The sequence below is a fragment of the Tripterygium wilfordii genome, chromosome 9, assembly GCF_013401445.1.
Source record: "Tripterygium wilfordii isolate XIE 37 chromosome 9, ASM1340144v1, whole genome shotgun sequence".
Lineage (NCBI taxonomy): Eukaryota > Viridiplantae > Streptophyta > Magnoliopsida > Celastrales > Celastraceae > Tripterygium > Tripterygium wilfordii.
The window spans coordinates 4,721,262-4,747,520 of NC_052240.1; the positions used below are offsets into that span (position 1 = coordinate 4,721,262).

A 26,259-nucleotide genomic window follows, 5' to 3' on the forward strand; every position below is an offset into this window, starting at 1 on the left:
ACTGTCACTATATGATAAATTTGTATAATTATATTCTCAGTGACATCTCTACCCAATAACCTAAGATATTATCATAAGATCCACTCATGCTCATTAATGAACCAATCGTTATTTCATGTGATGCACGGGATTGTATTAAATATTTTGGTTATCATGTATTTTTGAATTAAGATTATACTTTTGCTATTTTATATTTTATTGTATTGAATTCGAATACAAGCTCAACTTAGATCGTATTCAACAGTAGACATTACGTAAAATGCATCATGAAATACATTGTTGTTTTAGATAAAAATACATTGTTTTATCAATGTATTTCATGATGCATTTGATTTTTTAAGACAAAAAATACATCTTTTGATTCGTCATCTCGAACACCATCAAATTATGATTTATTAAGAAATTTAAAAAAAAAAAAAACACTGTAGTGGCCTAAAATGGTTCACATTAGCAGCTGCAGTGCCAGTTCCTATAAGTATTGTAGCCCATTTAATCTACAATAAAATTAAAATTCTAATTCTTTCCATAAATTGAACTTGATAATGCTTGAAACCCTAAAAAATAATCCAAAAGGCTATCATATTTAATGTGGAGGGTTGGGGTCACATTTTGAGGGAAAAAAAAAAAGATTATCAATATTTTGCACATTCAATAACACATACTTATTAGAATAATAGAGATCTTTTAGGGAAAAAAAATTTATAACCAAGAATGACACTATACAAACTTTAGACATCTTATATAAGCCTAAAATAGGTCCACGCATCCTAAAATGTGGACCTAGGAAAACAAACACGCAAGTATAAATTCAAACCCAAAAAACTCTACTTATTGTTAAAAACTATCCCACATCCTAAGGCCGGCAATCCGGATTAATTTATTTTTTGATTTATTTGTCCGAATTTAAACAAATCCGGATTTGATCAATTAAATACGTCCAAAATTGAATCGTCCGATCCTAACATATAAATTTTTCGTAAACACGTGATGTTGTACAAACATGCAAGTATAAATTCAAACCCAAAAAACTCTACTTATCGTTAAAAACTGTCCCACATCCTAGGGATGACAATCCAAATTAATTTATTTTTCGATTTTCTTGTCCGAATTTAAACTAATTCAGATTTAGTCAATTAAGTACGTCCGAAATCTAATCGTAAATATTTCATAAACACGTGATGTTATCCAACCTACGGGCAGCAATCCGGATTGTTTTTTAGGCAAGAACCATGATGCTTAATCCATGCACCATTCAAGACGTTTGATATCAAGGAGACAGACAGGTGGATTATTTCAAATTTTTGATTGTTTGTTATTTTACTAAATGCACATGACTACCACAAACAAAAAGAGAAGAGAGAGAGCATGTCATCTTACTCCAACTCAAATCACATCACTCCATAGTCCATTCTATAAGAATCCCTCTTTGAAAGAAACAAACAATATTACCTTCCATAGAATTAGATGACAAACCTGCTTCATGTTGATCAAAAGAAAAAGAAAAATACATAGAACATACATTACTTTCTTTGGCATTCCTTGTAAAACTCATCTGAACCAGGCATATACACAACATCTTTGAACCCCATACCACTAAAAGAATAACATTACAAAGTTATTTAAGGTTCAGCAGAAGCAGGAAAAGGAAAAGGGTAAAACAGCGTAATCTGGCCGAACTTGTAAACCCCTAATTAAAGTAGAGACCAAAAAGAAAATCCATCGGGTGTTCCAAGTTAAGAACGAACAAGATATACATTTTGCATTTGTTGTTCAGGGATAAGCAACCCTCACTCCATTGTTCAAAGTGCTATCAATCAATTCACGAACATGGTCAACACAAGAAACAGGCGTAGACAGATTGAGGGAGGAAGACAGAAAATGACACCAGAAAGCTTAAAAAATGACAAAGCAATTGAATAATCCAATAACCAAACTGTACACAATTTAAACATGCTGCAAAGTAACAAATAGTTGGCAGTAAACTATGAACAAGTCATATTCCATGTGTTTGAATCTCACCTTCAATAAAAATATTCTTTATAATGGTTAGGCAACTAAGTATAGACACAGCCAGTAGGGATGGTACTTGGAGAGTATCATATGCCGTCAACTGACAACTTTTAACAGTGATTTTTGCAATCATCTGTCTTAGCATCAACTCTACAATCTATTATGAGATCTTTTATCATGTTATGAAAACAAGTTCCCAAGCAGTGTGGCTATACATTAACAAAATAAATTCATTAATGTCTCCTCAACAGGGAAAGAGATACTGTTAATACAAATGAGAAAATAGTGATTATGTGGAAAGTGTTTAGAACCTCTTGCACTAAGTGTTGGCATTTCCGGAGATACCACAACCTGCTTTGATTGAAAGAAGAGGCCCGCACCAAGAGCTGCGACTGATCAAATGTGAATCAAGGAACAATACTATAACTGTGATATCATCATGAAAATGTCTCCTCACACCACGGTCAATCTTTTTCAAGTCCGAGAATCTCATTTCTCTTTTCTTTGCCGCCTCACAGAGTGCCGCCTTCACAAGTTTCCGTGCAATGCCCTGCATAAAAAGGAACGCATGAGATTATATTCAGAGGCAAATTTAAGAAATAACAATCTTGAAGTTTAAACTGAAATTTACACAGAAGTATAGAGAACAAACATCTGGTAACCATACTTTAGTTTGACTAAAATTAGTATTTTCCTCGTTGATCGCACAAATAAGCATTACACAAATTCTTCTAGCCGTTAAAATTGAAAGAAAACTATTTATTATCGCTGACAACTTCAACAGCCATCATTCCCCAAATTTGAAAATAAACATATAGATAATAATTAAAGCCAACAAAAATACGAGCCAAACTCAAAACTGTAAACAGACATCCTACATTACGTGGACTATTGTTGACAATGTCGACTGCTTCCTGATTGCTGAGGTGCTCCCATAGACCATCTGATGCAAATATAAGAAACTGGTCTTCAGGGTAAACTTTTTGCACTAAAATTGTTGGCTCAGCTTTAAGAATTGGATCACGGAAGGGTTCAGGCAGTCTAAACTTTGATAACAGAGGCTCCCTGTTAAATTCTGTCTTCTTCAAATATGCATCGCCTATGGATCTCGAAACCTGCAAAGGTAATGGAAGATAAGGAAGAAAGTCTTTGTGCAAATTATGCAACTTTACTTCAGAGGCCAAACTAAGTTTCTCTATGATCTAACAATTTTATTTCTGATGTACAAACAACATCTAAGCACATGGCAATCAGTGAATCCCATATGACCATCCGATTATTATTAATTTCCAAATGGCTGGATCATCAACTCATAAAAAGTTATTGGCATATCCTTAAATCAGACTATATTCATCACAAGTTATTGCATCCTAAGTAGACCACAATAGCCACATCTTACAATTTATAGGCATTTTCTCAACTAAACTCACTGGGAACATTGGTAAAAATTGAAACCAGGAAATTTATCAAGCCACTTCATTGGTAGTAAGACCCTACCTCCCCATTAAATATATAAACAATTAAATGAAGAAAGAAGGACATGAATGCACTGATGTGAGTTCAAAGCCAATTATAAAATATAATGGATTCATAACGACATGATGATAAGCAAATTGAGTTGGGAATGCAACAAGTGATTTAAAGATCTATAATCCTCGAAATTACAGACTTGGAAGAAATTTCAGGAAAAATGAAATTGTTAAATTTGCAAATAACAATCTTCGTAAATTTAGAGTTATTGAACAAAGGCTACAATCGATTTGAAGTTGAATTTTCAAAGAATCAATTTGATTGTTATGCTAAAATTCTACTTCCACGGAGACTCATAAGGAATGATTGAAGAAAGAATCATAAGGTTCCTGAAGAAGTAATGTGCCTGTCCATTAGAGAAGACGGCACAACCTGTCGTCAATTTGATTAAGCATATGCATGCATAAGGTTCATAATTAGGGCAAATAGGAGAAATCTTTATTCACAAGATTGACTAACAGTTTTAGAGAACATAGAAGTTGGACATAACATATCCAGTGAAAATTTGGAAACGTACCAGATAAAAAAAGGAAAATCGGTTCCGTTGGAGCTATAAGAGAAACCTTTAGAAGGGAGCTTTTTAGATATTTTGTCTCAAAAAAGCAGAAAGATAGTAAAATTGAGGAAATTACATCTCATAAATTTGTAAATTGTTTCGATGAACTGGAAAACATTATTTGGAATTTTTTGTGACTGAATGATAATTAAAAATATGCTCCATGCCTCACTTTAGAAGCGAAATATTCAGAAAAAGGAAAGTGGCAAACAGAGAATGTTGAAGCTAATGCGTGATAACATAAGAAACCATATAATATGCAGTCAAGAAGTTGGATTTACAATAAAGGTAATTTGAATTGAGGATAAGCCGATAAGATAAAGCAAAAAAAAAATAAAAAATAAATCTAAACAGGTTTGGACATTTACAAGCTAAGAACACAAATGCCCCCAACCCAGAAATTGAGGGAGGGTGAGCAAGAATTGTATGGAAGTTATAACGAGTATATGAATGCAAAAAAAGAAAAAGAAAAAAGAGACTAGTTGAGAGTAGCCCTGCACAGGATCAAGTAACAAGTGATAATATACAAGTTGCATTCCAACTGCTAACTAGGTATACTTATTAAGCCCAAAGTATTTGGAATAAGGGGATGTTTTTGTTGTTATTGTCACACAGTAGTGCTGCCACGACTAATTACGACTATAATATATTAATATTAATAATGACAAGATGAATAAGAAGACATGAGTACATAATCCACTCAAAGAGATTTTAAATATTAGCAAATAAAGCTTAGAGGTTCACCTGTATCACACCCTTCACACGCCAAACGTTATGCTTCAACAACACAATCTGTGGATCATTAGGATGCAATAACCGCAACTCCTCACGCACGGATTCTATACTAGCGTTGTGTTCAGTTGACAACTGAATAGCTTTGACTTCTTTAACAGCTTTTTCCAGTCTTCCTAACACCGCTCGAGAATCTCCTGCATTCGCAATGTATAGCAGTCCACTACAAACTGCACCTACCAAACAACATGAGCCAACGGAAGCAATTTGTGGCTTACTTAGCCACTGCTTCTTCACAAGAGAAAGAAACTCCTCTTCTGTTGCCAAAAAGGCTTTATGAATAACATCAGCAGACATTCCATGATTCTCCAGTGTGAATTCTGCATCATGAATGGCTGTCAAGTCAGTAACATATGCACTAGCAATCTAAAAAGGGCAAATAGATTCATATGTAATTGAGACAGAGGGTGGGCGGGAAGCATTGAGTTTAGACCAGCCCAAGTGCCACAGAGAAAATTAGCTTATACTTCTATATCTTTCAAAGCAAAAATATCCACAAAAAATCACGATCAACAGAGACTTGACCATAGCAAATCTCAATAAGATATTCATCATTTCTAAATTTATTGTGGCAAAGGCAGCCTCAGAATTGAACATCTTGGAGGCAAATAAGAATGGGGAAGACATGAGCTCGTCAAACGTAGATGTGCTAATGCAAAAAAAGTACATCTAGTAAGAATAAAAACAATTCCAACTACTAAGAAGAAGAAATGCGTACTCTTGATATTTTCAAATAGGTGATCATTTATAAATCGGGCAGTTTCTGGACCTCCATGGCCATCATATATTCCCACAAACGTTCCCTGAGGACCTGATTCAGCCGAGCTCATCGGCCCTGATTCAAGTTGGCTATGGTCTTCCAACAAATTGTTAGCTTGAATGACGGCCATCGAGAATTCCCCATTAACATGGGTTCCTGAATCCTTGTACCACAACAAGCCATCAACCCGGCCACAGGTATCCCCACCTCTACTAGAATTTTCACCCTCAACAGAAGGCTTCCAACAGGGATTAACAAACTTCATCAATGTCGTTGATACCATCGCTCACATTCTCAACCAAATAATCCCGCAACCAAACTAGTCATAAAACCAGAGTTGACAACTATTTCAAAGCCTAAACTATGTTCTAGCCTGTCTTCAATCCTTAAGCCCCCAATAGCAACTTCAGAAATCAAGCATGCATTAATGAAAGCAGACACCATTAATCTGTAGACAAGAAGATGCTAGACAGGTAAGTCTGAATGGAAAACACAATTTCAATAACATAATAATGAAAAACCCTTCATGCTAATCTTTGGAGATTGTAGAGATGACACGAGGTTGACACAAAAATAAAAATGCTAACACTCAATCTATCTAGGTTTAAAACCAGAAATGCAGATAAGGAATTTAAACAAAATCATGTGCACAATGCATTCATCTGCAAAAATCAAAATGCATATATAGCAGTAGCACCAATTTTTGAAACATAAATCCTCATAAAAATTGACAGATGACACATAAGCTGACCGATGTTTAGTTTGGCAGCCAAAATATATGAAAGTGTAAAACCAATTACATTTACGGGCTTCACAATTCTAATGAGAGCACGCAAGATGTGAATTTTGATACCGAAAACAATAAAACAACCATAGAAATTCAGAAAATTTCGTCGTGAATCAGTAAAAATCAAAATGCAACCAAATCATCCATAGAACATCCCACTTTTATTAATGGGCATATGACCGGCGGCGGGTTACCAGAGAAGAGGGGACAACTTCTTTCTCCCTTGCCTTGCTCAGAGAATATCAGACCACACCTTGTCAATCCCAAACAACAAAACTGGATGATCCTTCCATTTATAGCCGAGGTACAAAGAAAAGTTATTTGTCCAAAAAAATACAAAAGGGGAAAAGAAAACAGATTGTAATAACAAGGTTGGAGAAAAATCAGATCTAGAGAGATTGCAAAATTATGATTTGTGGGTATAAGATATGTTTTCTTCTATAGAGGAGAAGAAGAGAAGATTATACAACAAATCGCTCGTGTTGAAATCCATGGGCTTTTCTGGTTTTGGCATTGTGGGTGTCGGGGGATTTCATTTGTTCTTTGGTTTTACAATTTATTGGCTGCGTGTGGGGTTTTGACTTTGACCTGCAACAAACCATCATTTTAGGTCACCTTTTGCTCATCTTATTCTCTCCTTTTTTTAGTAAATTAGGTTCATTCTGAGTTTTGAGAAAAATCAATTCATTTCTTCCCCAATTTGATTTTCATTTTTTTCATGAACAGATTGTTATATCCTAATTAATTACTCTATTACTTTTACCATTTATTATCGACAAACTATATTGTGTCTATTATCTTTACCATTTATTCCCTAACTAATTAATCTATTATTTTTACCATTTATTCCCTCCTAAACATCGTCGATTTTTATTTTTATTTTTTCAAATATTTTAATTCTTATTATATTTTTGTTGCTTAGTCATAACCAGCGTATCATAATTGATCCACGACAATAATTTTTGAAGTTTCAATTGGTTGGTCGAAAGGGTCAAAAAGATTATACCCTATATTTTTAAAAAAATTAATTTATTTATAAATAAAAATAATAGTAATAATGATAGTTCAAAAATGTAGAACATTGATAGAAAGGTAGTTGAAGAACCGAAGATGTGTTAATCAGTAGTTTATAAGTTAGACTCCAAATCCACCATGTTCATTACCCGCCACACGGGATGGAGGGCCAAGTCTAGCATCACAAGTTTTGGTCTCACTCTCTACCTCCCTTATAAACTAGACTCCAAATCCACCATCTTTCGATATGAGATTCTCATCGATTAGACTAGACTCTAAATCCACCATTATCTCACATCGATTAGGCGTGCGCTCTCAATGAAAGTACTAATGATGTCAAAGTCTAACATCACAATTTTGGGCTTAACTCTCTATTGAAAACCCAAGTTGACAATAGAAGGTTTGTCCTCCATTATAAGCTAGCCTCTAAATTCACTATCTTCCTATGTGGGATTCTCATCATAGACTTACAACTTTGCAAGTTTATGAGTTGGGCTGACGCAAAAGAATTGAAGACTCAATGAGGGGAGAGTATTCAAAGACCCATAGGCTTGTCAATTATTGATATGAGATTGGGCCAAATGAATGAGATAATAGAAGAGAAGAGGCCAAAAAAGAGGTGGGTAAGTGTGTCATATAGCTTAAGAGAGGGAGCGACACATGTATGGTTGGTTTTGTGTTATCATTTAACCGACAGATACAATATAAAAGCAGCATAAGGGCCCTTAAACCTTTTAATCCGTGTGGATTAAGATTTAATTGAGGGTTTTAACGATTTAAGATGGGTTTAGTGCGTGTTCGGTGCAACACCAAAATCTATCCACATTTGTTGTAAAATTCCGGTTGAACGAGTTTGGTCGATGAGTTGAGACGGTTATGTCAACAATGGTCATGACCATAAGCATATTTGAATTTTCTATCCTTTTAATCTTCCAACAACCATTTAAATGACTGTTTATCACTATGTTAACTAGTTTTTTTTTGGTTTTTAATGTTTGTGGCTATGTATGGTTGTATCTAATTTTTTCTTTCTTAATTCCATCTTAAAAACATTTACTCATTTTGATGGACATTTTATAGTTACTATAGCATTTTATTAATAGTTTTATGTACTAACCATTTGCATTCCATTGTTTTTATGGTCATATATGTCTTCTGATAATTTGATGCAATGTGATTTGTTTTCTAACTAACAAATTTTTCAGTATGATTTAGTTGCAATATTTTCAAATTATTTTATCACAATCATAGGTCGCACACGCACTACCTAAATGACAATGGACACAAATGATATCTTAAACAAGGTTTGTCTCTTAATCTTTCTCTTTCAATTGAATTGATATTTGTTGTTTAGTTCCGTTAAAATAATGGTATGTGAATGTATGGCATTGATCAAGGGGTGTAATTCAATTTTTTCATCCCAATAAATAACCACGAATAATGCTTTTATGGTTGAGGGCTTTCTACACTGGACGGTATAAAAATGTACATATGTTGAACATAATGCATTTAGGTTTGAAAGTTGCCTACCTGAAGCAACCTTCATATATGCTTAATTGCACGGATTGTATTACATCTATCACACTAGAATCCATCTTGTCAGCTATTAAACGCTATATTGGTGATTGGTATTAGAGAGAGATAGTGGAGGTACATGGAGCAGAGGTATATGGGGCGGAGGTATATGGAGCGGTATTGTGACCATTTATGATCACCTATATTTAGTAATTTCGATTTTAATGTAGAAAAATTCATTATTATTCTAATTGTTTTAAGAATTATGTAAATATTTTTTAGGAGTTACATGTTCTGTTAGACTTCTCATGAACAAAGGTAGGCGTCTAAAACGTGCAAAGACTTTCGTGGACTTGCTCGATGATTGACACTTCTAATCCCTCATACCAACACGATAAATGAGACAAATTATTTTTTGATATTCGTAATGGCAATGTAACATTTCCGTGAGTATTCAAAACTCTAGTTATAAATGAGATAAATTATTTTTTTGATGTTCTTAATGGCAATGTAACATTTCCGTGAGTATTAGTTTTTTTTTGATGTGTACTTTGTTGGTTTCATCTTTATCTCTTGTATATCTTTCTTTTTTTTTATAGTGTTAGATATCATCTAATCTTGATGAACATAGGGCGAATTTTGGAACAATCAATCTATTATATGATTTTAATCAGATACATGTCATTCGGAGTTATAAAAATATCTATACGTTCACCGATTGAAAAACAATAGTTACAGATAAAAATCTTGTTTATTCTAATTAACCAAGACATGTATACTACCGACATGAATATAATTGTGTACATGAAAAATGTGTTTTGCAATATTATACATCGTATATGGTGATATTGATTATTTTTATTTTATTCTTGTTTTAGTGTTAGCGTTTTACTTTTTTTTCTAATAGGTTGATAATCCAATCAAGGTGGACGACATTGATATATGACTGTCAACAACTTCTAGAGTAATGATCGATGAATAGCGGTGAACTTTTTCAAAACTAACATTGCACTACATAACATTCTAGAACTCTTTGCCAAACGAGTTTGGTAAGTATATGTTCACATAGTAAAATATTTATGTTCATTTAACTTCTGAAATTGCTTGAAAGGCTCAAAAGATTTTTCATATATTTGATACATTGAATATATATTTCCAAATATAATGTCCCCTTTGTTAAATATGGATTCTCAGGGAGTATATTGTATGTATTCACCCTGGAGCAACTATCAATAAGGACACAATTTGAAATACATGTTCAGAAAACCAAAAAATTTATTAAAAATGACATATCTCATTGAATTACCAATATGTCCCTTTTCATTTAATAAAATTACATAACAATCAAAGCTTTTCCATAATTTTTACAATATATACATGGGCGAAGCCAGGTCATCACATGAGAGAGTTACAGGAGAGAATAAAACATTTTATGTCAGAGTGAGCAAAGTTAAGCGGGGGTTTGAGGTAACGCCACCGAATTGTTTTTTTGGGTTATATAAAAAAAACACTAAAAATAAAAAATTTATAAGTTTTAGGTGAATTTATTTATGTACCTTTTCTTTTCTCTGCTTAAAAACTCCACTTTTTTGTCAATAACTTTATTTTTGGCAGACAAATCGAATGGTCAATAATAGTCTTTGGAGAATCCAAAGGCCATGAAATGAGGTGGAACAAATTCAATAGGATCTTTTTGTAGTTTACTATATATTTAGGGGGTATTTATGTAAATTTTTATATAATAAGGGTTATAAAAAATTTTGAGGGGTCAGCTACCCCTCAATATACCGTAGCTTCGCCTGACATCATCAGTTTTGACTTTTTACTTTTATTAAATGACTTCAAATGATTTCTCTCATATGACGGAATTTGAAAAAAAATATATATACTAAACTAGCATGAAAAACTCTTTTAAATAAGATACATCATTGATATATTTTGACATGAAAAAATTCTCGCACATAAATTTAGTGCAGATAAATTTATCTTCAATGCGGATACATCTCAATATATAAAAACAATAACAAAATCACAACATATAATACAACTTAATTATTGCAGATAAACTAACACATATAAATTTAGTGCATAAATTTTAATATATACTAATATAACAAAATCATAATAGATAATGCATATAAACTAATGCACATAAATTTAGTACAGATAAATTACAGTATATACTAACGATAACAAAACAACAACATATAATGTAGATAAATTAATGCAAATAAATTTAGTACATAATTGTGTCTATATGATTCACAGCTCCGATGCACAAACTTTGAGTCTTGATTTGAACTCTAAAATATTTGAATATCCAAAAATATATTAGACACAATTATGTGGATCTCAGAGTCTTCTTTCATTTTTTAAAAATCGTCTGAATCAGAGCTCAAACGAGTGAGTTATGGTTGTGTGAACAAATTGATATCAAAAACATAATTCCGTTGTGCAAACTTTGAGTCTCGTTTTGACCTTTAAAATATTCTAATCTCCAAATATTTGTTAGACACAATCATGTGGATCTTATAGTCCTCTTTCTAATGCCATAAAAATCATCTCAATCGGAGCTCAAACAAGTGAGTTATGACTGTCCAAACACATTGACGTCGAATACACTGATGCCAGAACACAGCTCTAATGCGCAAATATTTTGAGCCTCGATTTGGCCTTTAAAATGTTCAAATCTATGAAAAATGTATTAGATAAAATTATTTGGGTTTTCGAGTCTTCTTTCAAACACAATAAAAATCATCTCAATCGAAGTTTAACGAGGGAGTTATGGATATCCGATTACACTGACATTAGAAAAGATATTTGATTGTTGAAATTTAGAAATAACACAAGGGTTGAGGATACGTTGCACAATAAAAAATATTTTAAATAATTTGTTCTTAATGTAATAAATCTATCTACTACTTATGGGTTGAAAAAAATTATAGTGAACCTATTGAAATAAAAGATTATTTTGAGGGATCTATTGCTAATTAAACCAAATCTTAATTGGATAAGTGAATATGTAATCAAACTCATATATATGGATTCAATACAAATAATAATGACAGTTCCTTTGGTAAAAACACAACTTATTAGAGTACGAGGGTGCAGTCCATTAGATTGCAGCAATACTGCTCATTAGCGAGGTGGTAAGCCTATCCCATGCTCGATATATGGACCTTTTAACACGCAGTTTTTCCCAAATACATTTATCATAAAGTTTAGATTTGTGGTTCGGAATCCTGCATTTGGTTCTCAATTGCAGGCCTCCAAGAGATCAACAGCTTCATTGACAGTTGCAAAATTATATTCACAGGGGAAACCTCTATGAGAATTGGTCTAATACAAAAGAATGATGGTGTCAGTTTTCCACTACTTATCTACGACTTTATAAAGCAAAGGGAATGAATGGCAAACAAGCTAAAGAAGAAGGAAAGAAAGCAAACCCCCAAAACATAAATATTATAAGCCTATGAACAGTTTGGTTACTGTGCCGTAGTAACCAGTAATCATGGCAGAAGGAAATTCCGAGTAGAATCAGGAGGACTACCAAGGATGTCAAAGGGTCTGCCAAGAGCATCCTTCAATATTGTTATTTGACCTTCCTTAAGAAGTATGTCCTCGTCTAGAGCTTCGATCTTCTTCTTCATCGCATGAACTTCGGAATTCAATAGCATGTTCTTCTCATTGTATTGCTTCACTTCCTGCCACATCAAATCCCTCTCCCCTGAAACCTTTGGGAGGATTCCCTTCATAGCTGTAAGTTCTTTCGAGGATTCTTGAAGATCACTTTGAAGCCGGCTTATGTTCTCATCCTTCCTCAGCATCTATTACGTAGGCTAAATATTAGTACTGAAGTTTTATCTATTCTATGCAAAAAACAGCTCAAAGTAAAAGAAATGGTCAAAAAGCTAGTGCTAAAAATCTTTTTAACAGGTATACTAACTCTTGAAAATTTTCAACACATCAACTCAGAAACCCACAGTAAAACAAGACTACATAAAGATATAGCTGCATCGGATTGGCAGCACTAGAGCACCAACATCAAAGCTATACGAACTCCTTGAACATACATTAAATTTACCTATATCAACTTAAAGGGAATGCATTGTAACTTCTAGTGACGCAACTGATGTAGCATCTTCACGTGTAAATTCAATTCAATAGTGTGCATTGTATATGCCCAATAAATGCTTATGAGCAAATTACAAAATAATTCCATGAAAGAAAACTAAAGAAAAGTGCATAATAGTTCGGTTTCCTCCATAAAGCAGTTTATTTCAGCAAAAAAGTTAGTCCAAAGAAGACACAGACCAAGTGTGGTAGACATTAGACAAAGATTACGTGAAATATATAAATACAAATTCCAACAGATATAAAAGCAAGACAACAGCATAATGATATTTTATATGCAGAATAATTCTTGCAAACTTTTATCTCCTGTACATGGACACAGCATATAATTCGGCCCAAATTATGGTGCATTCAACAAGAAGCACATCATTCAGCATAATTGCACTCTCCCCAAACTTTCTATTTTTTTGTACTTGCCTAGTATTTATTAATCTCAGAATCATCAATCAATTTATGCTAAATTGGACACCTTTCTGGACTTGTGTACCAATACCATAAGGAGGAGTTATGTCCATCATATTTAACGTTCCTTTTAATTTCTAAGCTACTAACTTATTATTATTCAGCATTCATAAGAGAATTGCTTCCATTTCATCGCGCAAAAATTTTGGTTACAAATGGCACACTTTAAATAATAATGTTATGTATTCACATTCCTATAATTTAATTGGGGGAAAGTACAAGGAAATCATTATATATGCCAAGTCATCCCAAAACCGATAAATATATGTATGTATTCACTATTGACATCAGCAATAGATTAATTTGTATACACGTATCTTTTGGCATAACAATAGAGACAGCTAACAGGTCTATATTAAACAAAAGTACGAAACTAATAAAACTTGACATGAATAGTTGAATACTAATGCACCAATAGCATGAAAAGATACCTGAAGTCCAAGATCTTTCAACTTGTGAGTGACACAGGAAAGATTGTCCAATGCATTTTGGACTTCACATCTGAGAATGTCATTTCCTCTCACTGCTGTTGCCAGTTCAGCATGTAACTGCTCAACTTCCAACTCTTTAGAATACAGCTTCTCTCTCAATAGACTTGTAAGTAGAGTTTCTGCTCTTAGCTCAAATCTTACAGTTTCCTAAAGTGAGAACATCAACAAGAACAATGATGACTAATTTGAATCCCAGCCCAATGAAAAAGACAGTACAAAAATGGTGGTAAATTAGAACAAAATTTCAGTGAGTGAAAATTTTATAAATGCTAATGTGCAACAAATCAGTGCTCTTCGTCAAGAAGAAAAATTCAGAATCAAGTTACCTTGGAAATTTGATCATTTGGTTGATCCTTTAGTCTCGCAAATCCATCAGGATTGATGCTTACAGAGGAATATTTAGACGCGACCAGACTGGACTTCTCCTGTAGCAAAGAAGACATATTCTGCAGACTCCTTGTTAGGTCTTCAGTTGCTCGTTTAAATCCATGAATTTTCATTTCAGATTCAACAATAAACTGGCCATCTAAACCGTTGTGGATACCTTCTGCATCCTGTATAGTTTCTAGAAGTTGGTTTCCTTTTCCCTTAATGAATTCCATTAATTTAGAGCATAGTCTACTACTTTCTTTTAGCATTGATAGCCCTTCATTCTGCAAGCAGCATACCCGGTTCCACATTTCTTTATCAAGCTTACAAGTTAAAGCATCAATCTCTTTCCCACTGCCTTTTAAGCGATTTAGTAAATTGATATTCTCCTGCCGAAGAGAATGAACTTCTTGCCTAAAAGATTCCGCTTCCCTTCTCAAAGCCAACTCTACTCCTGTCAACCTCATTTGCTCCATTTGCAATTTTCCGACAAGCTTATCAAAGTTATCTATTGGTTGCTTCCTCCCATTTTCCCCACCAAATCCTTCTCTCAATCCGTCAATAGTCTTTTCTTGTTCACTACAGGTTCTAAGTAATCGTGTAATGGATTTTTGCAACTCCTTGCACTCCTTATCTTTCTCTTCAAAATTTCTTTTGACACAACTGAGGTCTTCTTCAACGGCACTATATTTCTCTTGCAATTCAGTAAGGTTCTGGCTAAGATCTCTATTCTGCCTGCTTAACTCCTCCACCCTTGATATGAGGTCCCTAATTTGTTGCTCTGAGTATGTTATCATGCTTTTGCTCTTGGTATCCCTCTCATTAAAAGAATAGACTTCCTTCTGGAGTGAGACATTCTGCTCCGCAAGTTCTCTGACCCGCTCACGAAGCCTGTGCTCTTCTGACTGATATTTCTCAAGTTTTAAGGACCAATCAGCTGACCTTCTGTCTAACTCCTTTTCCAATGCTAACTGCAATTCATTCTTCTCCTTCTCTAGTCTTTGTATTTGTGACTCAAAATCTCTCTTTGTCTGTCTAAGTTCTACCTTGGCAGAAGCCCTGTCAGCAATTCGTGAGTGTAGAAGGCTTGAAACTTCAAGTGCCAAGCTTCTCTTATCATCCACTAGGTCTCTTATGGTCCGAATCAGCATTGAAGCATCAGACCTACTACCTCGAAGAAACCTTTCCTGCTCAACTTCTTCAGAAAGAAACATGACCCTCTCCTGAGCTTCCTTAGATCTTCTTCTTAATTCCACATCTATATCATCCTCATCTTCAACATAGTTCAAAATGCCAGCATTGTCTCGTGCGAAATAGTTGTGCTTCTCAAAGCCTGAGAAATCATCCCCGACATAACCATTAGCAGTTTCATAAGGTTCATCCAATGCATAAGTTTTTTGAGCCAGCCCATCTGAATTTGAATTAAAGCATCTGCGTCCAGATCCACCATAGATATCTTCAATAGTGATTGGGACATCATTGTCGAACTCCTTTGAACTTGATTTGGGAAAAACATGAGTCTGGGAGAGTCTCTCAATAACATTCCTTGCTAGTCTCCGAGGAGATTCATGACCAAATCCATTTTCCACCCAATCCCTAGATGAGAAATGAAGACGGGCACCTTTAGCTTCCCTAAATGAATGAGACTTGGGCTTATCTTTAACACTATTAGTTGGTGAAGTTGGAGCCGTATATTGAACTCGTGGGGGGAGCCTCCCAGTACCATTTCCATTGCCATTGTGATTTATCTGAAAAGAACCGCCATTGGTGCTCTGTTCCTGCTGCTGCTCCCCATCAATGTAGCGGTCCAATATTTTACTTGAAACATTACTAGAGCAAGACGAGTCATGATGTGTTCTCGAAGAACCAGAAGAACCAGCCTTCTCTAGTCCATGTGCATTTTGAATGGCTGCAACATCATATTGTCTTGCCTTCGAAAGCCTCTCAGGAGTAAGGGCACGGCGACTGCAAAAGCAAAAAACTCACTAATTACAACTTAAAAAGCAATTCATATTGACATACAAGTAAGAGCACATAGTTGTACCATGACTCAATTAACAAATTCACATGAGTTGTTGCTAGTTTATCAAAAGCCTCACCGAGAAGAATGATTGCGTCGTTGACGGAAAACACCACTAGCACTACTCAAAGGAGATATACTGTGATCATTTGTGAAAGAAAAGTTCTTTTGCTCCAACCCATCAGCAAGAAAGGATGCCGATGATAATGAACGACTCTTCCTAAGACCAGAAGATGAGGTACCGGTGCTTTGACTATCATATATTTGCTTCCTCGATTTGGAAAATAGGGCCCTGGGGCTCCGGAAACTGCGCTCAGCCTTGGCACCAGCTTCATTTTTTGTCCCACTCACTGATGGATTCTCCCAATAAACTTGCTTATCCAATGATGATGAAGGAACCTCATTGTTGTTGCCATTGTTTGAGGATCTGAAAAAGAATAGCTTCTTCATAGGTATATCTTTCAAAGAACTGCTAACTGCTGCTCATGGAGAATCAAGTCCTCAATCTCGATCTCTTGTATAAGAAGCCCTGGGAAGGACGGAACCTCACAGAACCTGGAATTAAAAAATTGAACATGGTCTATTAAAAAACAAAGATATAGGCAAATATCAGCAGTAACGCTGTGAAAATGAGAGAAAACATATCTTGCTTTTAAATAAGGACAAAAACATCATAGCTTGCACATTCTAGCAAGATTTGGAATTCAATTGGGAAAAAATAAAGAAGAATGGAAAAAGAAGCTTTGTGCAACGTTTGTTTGCAACAAATTTCAGGTATATTTAATGTGTTCATGACTTCATTCAAATAAGAACTTAGAACCACCACTTACCAAAGAAATACTGAAATAGGCATTGTCTATCGTTCATTATTCTCTTCACTTTTGTTATTACAAGTGGTCATATTATCCATGTTGAATACCGAGGTATTGATTCTTTTAGAGTTATGGCAATTACAAAAAAAAGTTGAAAAAATATTTTTTTTGTAATTTTCCTTTTCCTCCTCAATTTTCTGAGTGATCCACTTCAATCACAAAGACCTTTACAACAGAAAAACACTAAAACATCTCAATATCCAAAACCCCCCATCCCCTTCCAACGACCCCAGAAAAGAAGCGAAAAATCAACAAATAAAATGCTAAAGTGAACCAAAAGAGAAGGCACTACAAGTCTACAACACCGAAAAGTTCAATTCAAAACAAAAGAGATACAATCAAAGTTACACTTAAAAAAACAGAAAATGAATGTAAAAAAGCTCCAATTTGAAGTAACTCTTTAAATAGAACCTAACGAAACATTACTGTTGAGAAGAAGACAATAGTTACAAAACCCATGCAAGTAAAAATGAATAGCATCTCCTCATCAATAGAACCTAAAGAAACATTACCGTTGAGAAGAAGACACTAGCTACAAAACCCATGCAAGTAAAAATGAATAGCATCTCCTCAAAGCCTGAAGCATACGCCATATACACAATGACGTTTCAGATCTTCGTCCAACTCAAACAGCAAAGCTAGGTTGTTTTAGTTTTACCCTAAACTAGCATAGGACAACCATAGGATTAGAAAAATGCCCTACACTTAATTTTTGCAGCTGATACCATCTTCCCCTACCGGGTAGCAAAGCACAAACAAATGTGTGATAAGGAAACGCCATGGTGCACTAAGACTAAACTATACAGATGAAAAGACACCAAGTTCAGAGGGTGGTGGCAGATTACTACGAGAACCTCAAAAAAAGACCAAGTGATCTGAACCCCAATGATTTAATCCCCAAATTCCTTCCTCTCCATACACTCGTTCCACAGTAACATTGAAACTCTTGTATACAATTAAATCAAAATCCCATATAAAAATGTCCCTGTAAATTTAAAATATTTATTAGAAAGAAGAAGCACGTGAGAAGAAACTGGAGTGCAGGTTTCAATTGTAAAAAATCATAAAACGCAAAACAAATCGTAGTAAATTAATCTGTCAGAGCTTCGGATTCCAAACCCAAAAAGGACAAACTACCATCGCCATTTTCAATTCCATAAACCCTCGATCCCTATCCCTAGACTCCCACGAATCAACCGGAAGCCTATCAATACTACACTGCACTGGTGCACTTGAATATATAAACAAACAAATTCAAGAAAACATTACATCAGTTAAAACGTTTATGTTCTTCTAGAATGAACATTAAAGAAAAACACAAAAACAAACGCATACGAACACTCTGTTTCGTTAGCTATTGCAGAGAATTGTAAAATAGTATCCACGCAAGAAAGTTAATATTGAATTTCTTTCAGCGAATCGTAGAAAAGAAAAATCGGACTATCGAGATTCAATTTGTTCATACCACTTTGACTTTTTTGGAATCAAATGGACACAAATTAAAAAGAAGTGACCACAGAGAGACGAGCATGGCTTACTGATTTCCGTACACTTCTCCTCTTCAAACGGTCAAAAAATCGCCAGTACCACCTGCTCGTTGAATCCGAAGTCCGATTAAAGAAAATCAAGAGGGGAAAAAAAAAGATTCACCGTATTAATTCACAAAGATCTTCAACAAATAACAGAAGTTACTGGACTTGCGATTGATGCATTGCGAGAATTCAAAAATTCAAAAAAATGAAACCGACATTTAATTTAAGGGAGAGAAAAAAAGGAATATAAATTGAAATCTCGATATAAATCTTACTACTGCCAGGTCTAACGTCGTCAACGGCCGGCGACAAGGGAGAGCGTGAAGTGACGTTGTTGAAAGTGACGGCGGATATTCGGTCACGGAATCCACAAATGGAGCTGATGCAAATGTTGAGGAAGGGCGTATTTGCTGCTTGGAGTTGGACTGTTGTAGGGATATGAATGGAAATAATTATTAATGATTTTTTTTAAAATAAAATTGACGATAATGACAAGGGCAAAAGCCAAGCGCGACATTTTTTCTATTTCTATATTATTATTTTTTTGCATTTTGAATATTTTATGGAAAATTAAATTTTAAATATTTTGATGCCGCGCAGAAAGCGGACGAGGAGCGTGTGCTGAAACAGCAAAAGGATGTGGGTGGGTCCAGTTCGTTGGTTCATTGTCAATGATTTTGTACTGTACGAAATTTCCCATATGCGGACTAAACGTACGTGTATATTTTATGGACTTAACCTGGAAATTAGATCCGCATAAGAGAACCGAAAATGATATGTAACTCATTTGTTTGGTAATCCATGAGAGTTCAATAAATTTATTCCATTAATTTAATCAACGAAATAGTTTTCTTTACACTCTTTATATCATATTTCGTTGTCCAAAATTTATTGTTTTAATATAGATTCTACTGTTTTTTAAAGCACAGTTTAGAATTTATTATTGTAATTATCATTTCATTTGTTTTTGAAATTTCATTAAAAAAAACAATGGAATTAAGAAATTCCATTGAAAAAAAACGATGGAATTAAGATTTACCCGATAAAACTCATCGATAATGGATCTTGTTAGAAAGAGTTTTATACGTTGATTCTGAATATGTAATTTTTTTTAAAATTTAACATGTATTTTGAGATTTAAAACGTTTTAAATTTTTGTTCAAGATACTTGGGCTTCCATGAGTTACCACTATATGGGCTCCTTAACACTATTGTAAGAGAATATTTGTTGTGATGTATCGCTATTTGTAGTTTTCTTTTATGGATAAGTAACGAAATAGTCCATGTAGTTTTAAAAAATGGATTTTTTTTCTCATGTACCATCCATACGGGTTTTATTTCCCAGTGTAGCATCCAGTTGCAAATATTACCCAATCTACCATTCTGAGCCTACATGGCGCCACAAAAGACATGATAATACCTCACATTTCTTTCGTGTGTCAGCCTTATTTTTTTCACATGCATTAAGAAATGATAAAGTTTGAGAAAAGGAGACAAACATTCACTAATTTCTATTAAGACAAGACCTCCTAGTGTGACCTACAGTATGACAAATACCACAACGATGGGGTTTGTGGGCACCATCCCTAGCATCCATCTCATTGTGAAAGCGAGTGGACTGAGGCCGACCTTTCTTACTCCTCCATAAAGTAGGATCTGGAACAATAAGTGGACCAGAGTAAGTGGGCCAGGTTGACCGGTCTGGTACTAGAAAAAACATCGGAGCCCAAGTATTGAGATAACTCTGCATGGAATAAAACCCATCCACGAACTAAGATCGATTAATTCTCTGGGCAGAACATACAACAATAACATGCGAACAAGGGTAATGATAGATTAACCACTAGTTGGTTGTACATGTGGCATTGGCCAAGTCAACAACATTTGAAAGTCGAGGTCTGGACAGATGGCTTAATCTTGATGATGCACGTTTCACTTCAAATACCCCTGTTGACGATGAAACATTTCCACCTCATATGCATTTGATTGTTGTCTCAAACCTTGCAATTTCAAATCTATCTCTGGTATGAATTCAGCTCTGGAAAAAGCCCGAGCCTCACTCTCTTGTCGACGGAATGTATAATATGCATTACACCTGTAGAAGGTTAGTTGCACCAACGCTGTGATTGGTAAAGCACGAGCAGCTTTCAAGACACCGTTAAAAGCTTCAACCATATTTGTAGTCATATGTCCCCACCTTTTGCCTTCGTCATACAACAATGTCCAAGATGCCAGAGGAATCTCAATCTCGACCCATAATTTTTCAAACTAAGCTTGTTGGGTTAGCAAGGACATTCTGTGGACTACATTCTTCAACTCCTTGTTCTTGAACGCAGTGTTTAAATTACTAGCCAGATGTCTAATGCAGAAACGGTGATAAGCCAGTGGCTCTCACCAACCAAGATGGGGATCTTTCATGGCATTGATGATGTCGATATGTCTATCAGAAATGACACATAAACCTAGGCGATCTGTGACCCTGTCTCGTAAGCATGCCATAAACCAGCTCCATGAAAATTTTGACTCCCCGTCTGTTATAGCAAATGCCAATGGAAAAAGCTATCCATTCCCATCAAAACCAACAACAATCAGCAATTTCCCATGGTATTTCCTGTATGAGTGAGTACCATCTACACATATCATCGGTTGACAATGCCTAAAACCTTCAATTGCAGGACCGAATGCCCAAAATACTTGTTTGAACATTTGGGCGGTTAGTTGGTCACAATTGCAGACAACAACCGTCACCGTATTTGATCTTTGGAGTGCATCCATGAACTCTAGTAGAACCCTGTACGACTCATCTCAATCACCAAACAACTACGAAATGGCCATCTGTTTTGCAAGCCACGCTTTCTTGTAAGAAATTATGAAGTTGAACCATGCCTTAATGACAGCAATAATAACACCGTTGGTAATAGACATATCCTTTTTCACAGTCTCTTTGATATAATCTACAACGAAACCAAAATCAAGTTGAGCGTGGTCCCAATTTATAATAGGATTCGAACAAGTATGAACAGGTTGTAGTCTCATAATCCTAAAGAAGTCATACCCATCGCGCATCGATGCAGTCAGTTTCCAGTTGCAGCCACCTCTTTTTCTGCACTTCAATATAAGACAACCAGGATTAGAGTATGTTACTTTGTATTACGCATGTGCTTCAATGTGGTACATCTTCACAGCATAAATCAGTTTTGCCTTCGTTGCAAATTGTGCTTCGACATACAAGTTTTCATTTGTATTTTGGAGTCGAACTTGTTGTTGCACCCACTGACTATCCACAGCTTGGTTGGCCCAGCTAACATCTATAAATTTTGGAGTTGGAGGCTCTATATAGTGAGCAGAAGTCCCGACACCCATATTGCCATGAAGTTGAGAGTATGCAGAAGACCTTGCATCCATACTGCTCTGAAACTGTGAGAATACTGAAGGCCATGTGCCCATATTGTCATGAAACTGAGACCGCTGGCCAATCTCGTATTGATGCTCATCATCATCATCATTCTCCAAGATCTCGTCATCTTCTTCAAAATCATCGGATAGAAGATCATTGTGGCTGAATGTATTAGCGCTCAGAGCACATATATCCTCTTGTGATATCAAATTTGGAATTATATTTAAGTTCACCGTGTTAGCCTTAGGATCCATATTTCCTTCAAAGCACAAGTAATAATCTAATTAGATGCATAAACAATATTTATATATATAAACTCTAAACAATATTTGTATATATAAACAATACATATATATATTACCTTTGCAATTGTGTGTCGCCGGCAGTAGCAAGTGGAGACTGGAGAGAGGTGTGAGGGAAACGTCCAGCAGGTGGGAGGGTTATTTAAGGGCAGCAGAACACATCAATTATTGGTGAGAGGGGTGTTTACTCCATGAAGTGATGTTTGAATGCATGTATAAGGTGACCCACGTGAGCATTATCATCTTTGTCTCATTTTCTCAAACTTTATCATTTCTTAATGCATGTGAAAAAAAATAAGGCTGACACACGAAAGAGATGTGAGGTATTATCATGTCTTTTGTAGTGTCATGTAGGTTAGGAATGGTAGATTGGGTAATATTTAAAACCGGATCTACGCTGAGAAATAAAACATATCTAAAAAATGAACAATTGAGCCCCTCTAATTTATTTTGGACCAAACAAGCCCCTCAACTTTGGGAATTGATCCAAAGTAGTCACTCGATCACTTTTTCATTATAACAGAGATGACATGGTTGTTAATTGATGATGTGTAATTTCATTTTTATTTATATTCCACGTGGCAGACATGTGGTTGTGGTCAATGAAAAGTCGTCATTCTCTTCTTTCGTATCATCATTCACCACAACCTCACCATTCTAATTACTAGGAACCAACACTGTTGGCGATGAAAAGTCGTCACTCTCTTCTTCCTAGGCATCATTTTTGCTTCGAAATATTGGAAAAACCCAATAAACCCAAACGAAGAGAAACCAACAGAAAATAACAAAACAATCGCAAATGAAGAAATACACAATCAAAATCAAGTCTTTCAATGCCCGACCACCATCTTCTCCACTAGTATTCATCTTCTCAACTTGTGGTGTAGAAAGAGAACTGGTTATTAGACTTGTTGGCAAGTATTAGACATCGTATTTAGGATGATAATATTGGTTTGATAATGTATTGGATGTTGGTTTGATTACGTATTAGATATTATAGTTTGATAATGTATTGAAGTTGGTTTGAGATACTTGTGGTGTTGACAATTTTGTTGTGATTGTAGCAGTAGCGTCAAATGTCATTTTGCTAAACAATTGAAATTGATTGTTATATTGCTATATAATTGTATAGACATTGTTATTTCTATTTAAAAAAAACATTCATTAGGTAAATTCATGAGTTTGCGCAATATTTTTGCGATTCACTTGTGTCAAGTACATGATAATTCAATAACAAACGTGATAATTCAATATGAGTTTGTTAGAAATCCCATCAAGTCATGACAGAGTTCGATAGAAATCAAATCCACAACTTCTAAAGAGAGAAAGTTTCCTCCTCACCATTAGATTAGTTGTACCCCAGTGGTTTAAGTTTACGATTTTCTTTTGCATTATCATTGAACATGTGTTGTTCATTGAGAAGTTGATATATAGAAGTTGGATTTTTATTTGTCTATTTTTTCTCTACCTTCTTTAGACGTTTGATTTGTCAAAACAAACACAAGGGCCATCGCCCATAATTGCCCGGTAAACTTTAATAAATTGGCTCAATTTCATTGTCTCACATGATTTTGTAACAGTGTTCAAATTTTTTAAGGGTAAAGTAATGCTTTATGAGTTTATGGCATGAAAGATACGTATATGTATTATGTTTTAGTTGGATGTGACACCACTAATTACACACATTTCAATCCTTACTTGGTTATAACCTTCGCCCCTTATGCGTGAAGCTAAACAATGTAATCACGCCTCCTGTTTTTATTGATTTACCAAAACACTCGTATAATTATTAAAATAATGTTATATTTATTCAATAACATTCTACAATTGATAAATTATTGTCTAGTGAATGTTGGACGAAATAGTCCCGTACCCAGGGGCGAAGTCTCATATAAGTGACCCCTCAAAATTATTTTTTTTAATTAGAGCTAAGTATATAGTATTATAAAAAAAATACCTCTTGAATTTTCAATTTAAATCCCCATTTATAAAAAAATTATGCTCAAACGGTTGAACCAATAATACATGTAACAATTTTTACTTATCTTATTTATAAATTTTTGATTTTTAGTGTTATTTTTCGTACTTTCGAAAGTATAATTAATAGATAACTCAAAAAAAATCCCGAAGGCTCTGTCCCCAAATCTCAGCTTAATTTTGCCACCGTTACGAAAAATTTAGCGTACACTCCAATGACCCCTTCATATTATGTCCTTCCTTCGCCCTACCTGTACCTGGAGTTTATCGGGTAGGTGGAGATTCAATGTGGTGTTTTGTATGAATTAAATCATTCATTGTTTGAACAAATTTCTTGCTATTGGCATCATAATGAGCAAGGCCCGAGGACGCAGGAAGACCGGCTCTTGCCCGATAGATGATGCTAAAAAGGGGGACAAGTTAACAAGAAGAAATTGGCAAAAAAAAAAGACAATTGACACTAAGAACACTTTGGATAACTTAATTGTAAAAAATTCATGAGCCTTTTTAAAATTGTAAAAAAATACAATTTAAGGATAATTTGGTCATCTAGCTTAAGATTTTTTTTTATTTATACCTACAAAACTCTTCTTCTTCTCTCCTCTCAAATTCCATTTGGCTTTTTATGAAGCTTTGTGATTGATACTGTCATAAGAATCATCTTATCCATCACAGTTCCTACTTTGTACAACAAGTATGAAGAGCACGTCAATAAATATTACGGTATGATTCATAAAATTTTTTCTCAGTACTATAAAATACAGAGAGTGAGAACTGATGAGGTGATCCTCATCAAATTGATCGGAATGACTCTTGTTTGGTCTTGTTTTTCTATTTTTTGTCTTTTTTTCTTCTCGTATAATAAGCAGAAGAAAATTTAGGGAAATTGATACTGTATAGCTACAGAGATGTGTCACTATAGTATCACCAACACCAAAAATCTACTAAAAAGATATAATTGAACCAGCATGTATACTTTCTCTTCCCAATTACTTTTCGTTTTTTGATTTTCTTTTCAAGGTTTGTACCTCTCGTGCTTCTTCTGAAAAAACAGTTATAGTTGCAGAGATGTATCACTAACACCAAAAATCCACTAAAATGATACAATTGAACTAGAAAGACATGTAATGCAATCAAATTTACATTCCAACATTTGTATCATCATCTTATGAGAAAAAAATATAAATTGAACTCTAAATTGGACCTTCTGATTAAAAGTATCACTATTGTATCGCTGTTTGTGGAGAGAGAAAATCAAATTTGAGGTTATTAAAAATCCACTAAAATGATACAATTGAACCAAAAAGACATGTAATACAATCAAATTTACATTCCAACATTTGTATCATCATTTTATGAGGAAAAGATATAAACTGAACACTACATTGGACTTTCTGTCTAAAAGTATCACTACCGTATCGCAGTTCGTGGAGAGCGAAAATCAAATTTGAGGTTATTTTGATAAAAGATGATCTCAGTGTACTTTTTTAAAAGAATGTTTTAGTGGTTACACTTTTTTACAATTAAGTACAATCTAGTATACCAACCTACAAAAAACCAAAAAAAAAAAAAACAGAAAATTTGAAAAGGACACGTAAATTAAGAATTGTGGCCCATCTATTTCGTTTTTTTTATACAAAGGTACATTCTTTGTGTTCCTATTTTAACATACATCATAATGCGTCTCAATTAGTGCTTTCAATCATGTCCCTTTCCTTTTCTTTCTCCATGCGAGTTAA

The 26,259-nt window shown here is 34.6% G+C and overlaps 2 protein-coding genes across 5 annotated transcripts; both read right to left on the reverse strand.

Moving 5' to 3' along the window:
• Positions 1–1,973: 1,973 nt before the first annotated feature.
• LOC120006518 (probable protein phosphatase 2C 38) lies at positions 1,974–6,985 on the reverse strand. Of its 2 annotated transcripts, none has more exons than XM_038856578.1 (5): positions 6,630–6,983; positions 5,607–6,096; positions 4,841–5,208; positions 2,889–3,125; positions 1,974–2,560 (listed from the first exon to the last, which is right to left on the reverse strand). In XM_038856578.1, the coding sequence occupies exons 2-5, from the start codon at positions 5,929–5,931 to the stop codon at positions 2,330–2,332; spliced, it is 1,161 nt and encodes a 386-aa protein (XP_038712506.1). In that variant the 5' UTR covers positions 5,932–6,096; positions 6,630–6,983; the 3' UTR covers positions 1,974–2,329. The 2 variants fall into 2 exon arrangements, with proteins under 2 accessions (XP_038712506.1, XP_038712507.1); XM_038856579.1 differs by having other exon boundaries at positions 2,514–2,560; positions 2,894–3,125; positions 6,630–6,985.
• A 5,216-nt stretch (positions 6,986–12,201) lies between these two features.
• LOC120006695 (interaptin) lies at positions 12,202–19,269 on the reverse strand. Of its 3 annotated transcripts, XM_038856827.1 has the most exons (6): positions 19,120–19,269; positions 18,851–18,902; positions 16,520–16,995; positions 14,378–16,385; positions 13,992–14,198; positions 12,202–12,791 (listed from the first exon to the last, which is right to left on the reverse strand). In XM_038856827.1, exons 3-6 carry the CDS (start codon positions 16,888–16,890, stop codon positions 12,474–12,476), a joined length of 2,904 nt encoding a protein of 967 aa, XP_038712755.1. In that variant the 5' UTR covers positions 16,891–16,995; positions 18,851–18,902; positions 19,120–19,269; the 3' UTR covers positions 12,202–12,473. The 3 variants fall into 3 exon arrangements, with proteins under 3 accessions (XP_038712755.1, XP_038712757.1, XP_038712756.1); XM_038856829.1 differs by lacking the exon at positions 18,851–18,902; XM_038856828.1 differs by lacking the exon at positions 19,120–19,269 and having other exon boundaries at positions 18,851–18,920.
• Between the last annotated feature and the right edge of the window lie 6,990 nt (positions 19,270–26,259).